The sequence below is a fragment of the Poecilia latipinna genome, unplaced genomic scaffold (genome assembly GCF_001443285.1).
Source record: "Poecilia latipinna isolate Pla-1442-1.1 unplaced genomic scaffold, P_latipinna-1.0 Scaffold51, whole genome shotgun sequence".
Taxonomy (NCBI): Eukaryota; Metazoa; Chordata; class Actinopteri; order Cyprinodontiformes; family Poeciliidae; genus Poecilia; species Poecilia latipinna.
The window spans coordinates 366,303-372,302 of record NW_015112667.1 but is presented as its reverse complement, the minus strand read 5'-3'; the positions used below and the strand labels follow the sequence as shown (position 1 = coordinate 372,302).

The 6,000-nt window shown below is 38.9% G+C and overlaps 1 protein-coding gene across 1 annotated transcript in view; it reads right to left on the bottom strand.

The window, feature by feature from the left end:
• rbm20 (RNA binding motif protein 20) overlaps nucleotides 1–6,000 on the bottom strand; it is a 60,431-nt gene that overhangs the window by 48,820 nt on the left and 5,611 nt on the right. The window contains exon 2 of the mRNA XM_015051373.1: nucleotides 4,201–4,451. Within this exon, the coding sequence (XP_014906859.1) occupies nucleotides 4,201–4,268 (68 nt within the window). The 5' untranslated portion in view covers nucleotides 4,269–4,451. The remainder of the gene's footprint in view (nucleotides 1–4,200; nucleotides 4,452–6,000) is intronic.

The following is a 6,000-nucleotide window of genomic DNA, read 5'->3' as shown; positions in this document are numbered from 1 at the left end:
TTTTTTTTTGTCATACAGACGGCTTCCCGCGCCCCCCGTGCAATGGCACAGCGCCCACCCTAGGGGGCGCGCCCCACAGTTTGGGAACCTCTGCATTACACTGAGATGACAGTGACCTTGAAATGTAAAAAAAAATAAAAATAAAAACATTTTTTACTTTAAAACTTTAATAGAGAATTTAGTGAACTATTTTGCATATTTTTTCTTAAACTTCATTCAGACACATTCAGCGGGAGAGAAGCCGCCCTCTTAAATTCACCTTTTTTTATAAGGAGTCTGATTGAGCTGATCTTTTGCTAATGAAGTGCAACTTGAGTAAAATGGTGAACAATTAGATTTAATTGCCCAAATAAGATCTCATTTCGCAAATCAGAGCAAAAGCAGACAATAGTTTAGCTTTCTGTGCGTTTTATCAGTCTATGGTTCAACCTGTTTTTTTAAGGTTAAGGTGAAGCAAAATAATGAATGTTGTATTTTTGTAAACTTCTTAGACTGATTCATTTGAGCCAAGCTGATCCTCCTGCATCGTTTCTTTAGACATTTAAAAAAATAAAAAAAAAAATAAAAAGTGCCATCAGTCTTGTGTTGTTCAGGACGTTTATATCTGGCATTGAGCTGCCTGGTTACTCGCTTCAAATCAGCAAAGAGAACAGAAAAAATAAAATAAAAATTGCAGCAACAGCTGGAATATAAGGTGCCTGTCTAGCAAAAATATCCTGAAGGAGACCAATCGACCATCTGTGACCTCAAGCTGAGAAAACCCTCCACTGTGAATGAATTAAAACAGTTCTGCAAAGATGAGCAGGCCAAAACTCCTCCACAGCTGGAAAAGTTTTCATAAACACTTTTTGGCAGTTGCTGTTGCTAAGGGAAAGAAAACCAGCTAATATGTTTAGTAGACGATCTGTTTTCCATGTAGGTTTCAATGATTTTGTCTCTTGAACACTTTCATTTAAAAACAGAATTTCGTGTTTACTTGTGTTATCTTTGATTAGTTTGATGTCCTGAAACACGTAAGAGTGACAAACATGCACAAAAAAGGGGAAAGAAACAAGGGGGCAACTTGTGTAGAACTTGTGTTTCAAGTCTTACTTTTCAGTTTTTTCCTCCAATATTTAAAAGAAACAGGGAAAAGAAAATGCATGAAAGTTGCTCTTAGCTGACATATGTAAACTGAATCTCTACGGTGTTTGAATTATCACATTGAATAAAATTTAGGACGTTTATCAAGATCATTTGACTTGAAAACTCAACTTGAAAAATCTTTTCAGTTATCACCAGTAAGACCCGACGTCTCCACCCTGACTTTACTGAAACCCCGTAAACAGACCCCATCAAAATTAGAGTTGAAATTAGTGCATTTTGGAAAACTTTAACACAAGCAATTTTTCTGCACCGTACGAGTCACGTGACAAAGGACTGGTGACGCCACTGGTGGAGGAGGATGATGGCACAGAACATGTTTTAATGGCTTAATGCATGAACAAACTTATTCACGTGTGATTTTAATTGCTTTTCTTATTTAACGGAAACACCGCAATTGCTAATTGTGGGGGGAGGGGGGGGGGTAGACGGGGGTTTACACTAGTAGAATACCGACAAAATTTTGCACACATTTGTAATAGAAGCGCAGATAATTTGATTCTGGTGCAAGGCTTGACAGCCGATATGTGATCCTAAATGTCCCAAAGTAAATCCTGTGAATCTAGACACAAAAGTTCAGATTTTTTTTAAAAAGTTACAAAAAAAGAAAACAAAAAAAACAAATTAGCCCTCAAAAAGAAAGTACATCTTAGAAAAAACAGTCATGCATGACTTGAAATGTAACCCTGGCTTTGCTTTCTAACACAAAAGCAGCAAAACAAAAATAGAAAAAAAAAAAAAAATATATATATATATATATATATATATATATATATATATATATATAAAACAAAGTGTGAAATTGAGTAACTTAGACAGAAAACTCTCTTGTGGCACTGCACTGAGAAAGGTCTGCAGGGTCAGTGCAGGTAAAAATTGGCCAAACTCGCCGTGTCTCAGTGATATACGGCCGGCAGCTGAGGCGGAGCGGTAAGACGAGCGAAGCAAGTGGAGGTACGAGCACTAATGGGGAAAAGATGTGCCAAAACATGTTGATCATGCTTCACTAATCCTGCTACCACAAACAACTCAGTCATATCAGCACCGAATGAAAGACAAAACAAGCCCTGCCTAATCGTCCCTGCAGCCGTTACATCTGAGACATTAAACAAAACAACATGCAGAGCTGCTCAAAGCTGCAGCCGTCGCTCTGCATGAGCAGAGGAAAAAAATACGTCTTTACTGGTCAAAGTCAGGCGGGAGGAAAATCTGGATGCCCATCGGCTTTCTGTTTTATTATAATTATAACGTGTGCAAAAAGTTTCAGAGCAAGAATTTTGATTTTCTGAGAATATTACATTGTGCAGCTGCAAAGACCGACAGGTGTTCAGAAAACAAAACAAGGCTGCATATTTCTATTTTTCCATAATATTCAGAGAATCAATAAAATTGTAATAGACCTTTCTTAATATACTTTAGTGATTTACATTACTATTTCACTTATTGTTTACTTTAATCTATGTGTAACATCACTTGTCTGCCTACCTTAACATATACACCTGGGATTTACTTATTTTTTTATTTCATACAATACTGTTTCAGTATTTCTATATTCACTTGTATTTTTAATATATATAGATTTTTATATTGGTTCTGCTCTGTCCTCTGTACTGCTGTAACAATGTAAATTTCCCCACTGCGGGATTAATAAAGGAATATCTTATCTTATCTTTAATGTCTACATTTGACTTCAGATAATCTCTTTAAGTTGTTTGTTTTGTCCATGAATCTTAATTTAATGTGTTTTACGTAATGTAATAAAAAGCTTTAATCGTTCTAAATAGAGTAAGATGTTCAAGGAACTCATTTCTGTAGATTTTAAAAGCTCGAGGCACAATTATGTGATGTAGAAACCGTAAAGTCAAAACAAAAACTGACAAATTGTCTAACTACTTGTCAGTGTGATAAAATACAAAATGTAGCAGGACGGAGAGAGCAATAAAAGTATAAAACCAACACAGAGCCTCTAAAATTAAACAAATTAAAAGTTTTACTTCGGTTCCAGGAAGTGCATCATAAATTTAATGAGTGAAAACCAGTTGTTTTTTTTTTTGTATGGATTCATGTCCTGAATTTGCTTTTTAGAGATTCTGTTTGGAAGAAACTAAGCAAAATCTCACAGATTCACACATTAAAACAGGAGATTATTTCTATCAGTAGGTGCTGCTTGGCGCCAGGTTAAAAAACGCCTGAAGTCCTCATGTGTGGTGAACAATGAGGCTCTGTAAAACGCTGCCAACTTGAGGTTTATTGTATTTGCTGTCGTTCTGAACTGCAGGAGCTCCCAGAATAAATATGAAAAATACAAAACAAATGCAACACAGGTTTGCTAAATGTGGATTTTGACTATTTCTAAAATAATCTGTTGGATTTCAGCAGTGATGATGAACTAAATGATTTCTACAACTACAGTTTGCCTAAGTCACTTTTTACTCAAAATGTTCCCCAAGTTTTAATTAGAGCAGTCGTTGTTTAAGTCAGGAAAATATAATTGCATCTAAAGAAAAAAAAGAAAAGTGGGGGTTTACTAAAAGTAGGTGTGTTTCACAAAAAAATTTAACTTTTCTCTAATGAAGACTTAATATTTAAGCGCAACTTAAAATTTGCCCATTTATTTACAAATTCTGTTTGGCTAAGAGGAAAAATTTAGGTGCACAAAAGTATTTCTTGCTTTTAAAAAACCCTGCAATTTTAGTTTTCTTTTTACAAATAGATGCATGCAAGAGAAGTTTCTGCCATTTCATGATATTTATAAAATATTTATTTTTGTCTTAAATTTAAAAATTTTTCTTAAAGAGAAAGTTTGACTTAAAAGGCAAGTTTTATAGTTAGCCTTTGGTTTAAAAAAAAAAAAAAAAAAAACTCACTTAGGACCAAATATTACATCTTTAGCTCATTTCCTTGTAAAATTCCTTGTCCGTTTTGAAAATACGAGGAAACTCCTGACTTTTGGGACACAAATATAAATAAATGAAGGTCACTTTGCTTTTTTTTTCTTCTTCCACGCAGACATTTTGAGACCTTCCCGTTTTTGAGTTGACATCATTTTCTGCTTACCTCTGCAGAGCTTCGTTCATCTCAGGGACGTACGCGCCGCCGCAGCCGCCGTGCCCTTTTCCCAGCATTTTTAACGCCGTCGATGCCTCTTGTCCCACGGTGGACTCGGTAGCACCACCTGCAGCCTTTCCGCCTCAAACTCGCTGCAGAAGACCTTTTCCACGACCCAAACACAGCAAATCCAGTTGAGGTCACTTCCTCCGGCCTGCTCCGTTTAGCCTCTTCCTCTGTGGACGGACGGATGTCAGTAGCTGGGAGGAGACGGACACAGAGACCTCAGCTACGTCTGATCGACAGCTGCGAAAAAGGCAGCAGAGTCCCCCTTCACGTCTGCCCCTTCAGCAAAGAACGCGCCACACTTTTCCTCACTCAACGTGTTCTTAAGAAGTTTGGCAAGTGAGAGTAGTTCCTCTTCAGGGGGCAAACTAATGTTTGACTGAGTGAAGAGGAAATAACAGGGAGGTGGGCTCAGGGGGATGGCGAACGGGGGGGAGGCCGAGAAGGGGGAGGCTGAGTTATCAGAGACCAACTGGGAGTCCCTGCTCTATGCGGCACAACAACAGGGACAAGAAAGTCCCTGCAGCCACCGCTAATTATCACCTCGGCGATCCCACACACAGCCTGGCAGAGGGCGGCCGGCGAAGGGATGCGCCGGGCTTCTGGGAATGCCATCAGTCACTCGGCCGTGTCGGGATCAATTTGGTTGCTGAATCATTGGAGGTTTCCAGTTTCCTGCCCTGGAACCCAGTGTCAGATTATTCACATTTTGTAATGGTCCGACTGGTCTGAGGGATCACAGCTATGACCCAAACAGCATTGTAGGGCAGGACTGATAATAGGTCGGCATTACTGAAGGAATACACAAAGCGGGAACGCATAAGCACCTCCTAATACACAACGCAGAGAGGAGACGGGGTGTGTGTGGGGTACAGGAGGGTCCACGGGGGACTTGGGTCTGTAAATGTTTATTTTGACTGAACAAGAAATAGATTTTGGCAGCAGTGTTGTGATACTGCTGTAGTGTTTCCAAAGGAGCTGCCTTTTGAAAGCCATATACAAACCACTGCTGTTAGCTGTAGGGTTCAGTTTGTTGCTTTGGCCACTTCAAGAGATTATGACGACAAAATAATCATAAAATGCTCGCAGCTCAAGTAGAATTTGATTGATTAGTACTAAATATTTCTTATTCCACCTCATTTCCATTTTGTGCGGTTCTGCTCCATGTGTGAGATGGAAGAACTGAGGATGAGGGAGAAATCTAGAGATCATGATCTGCAGCTACATTAAAATTACTTTGATCCAGTCAACATTTTTTACGAAAATGCTGCATATGTCAAACATAATTAAAAGTACATTTGATGCCTTGAAATTGACCTCTGTCTCTTTAAGAAGCTCCTGTTCCTTTCCAGGAGTCATTACAACAATGCTTCTCCATGGTCCTGTTTACTGCCGTTCCTAGGAGCGTTGGACTGGGAGGTAGTTCACTAGTCCGGAGGAGCAGAGAGGGGTAGTCGATCTGTGAGACAGCAGCTCAGCGCGGAAACTGCAGCTTCGTGTACTTTGGGTAAGTAGGCGGGGCTTTGTGAGAGCAAAAGTTTAGGCCTCCTGATTGGTTGCCGTGGGAGATTAAAGGATTTCTCAAACATGAATAAAATCATGGAGGCAACAATGCAGGTATGTTTTTGATGATGGAATAACATTATCAAAACATTATTAACATGATGCAAAGCTCACAAAAGTCCTTTTTACACAACAACAAAACAGCAGAAGTATGAAATAATCTTAAGGGTGAGATGATCA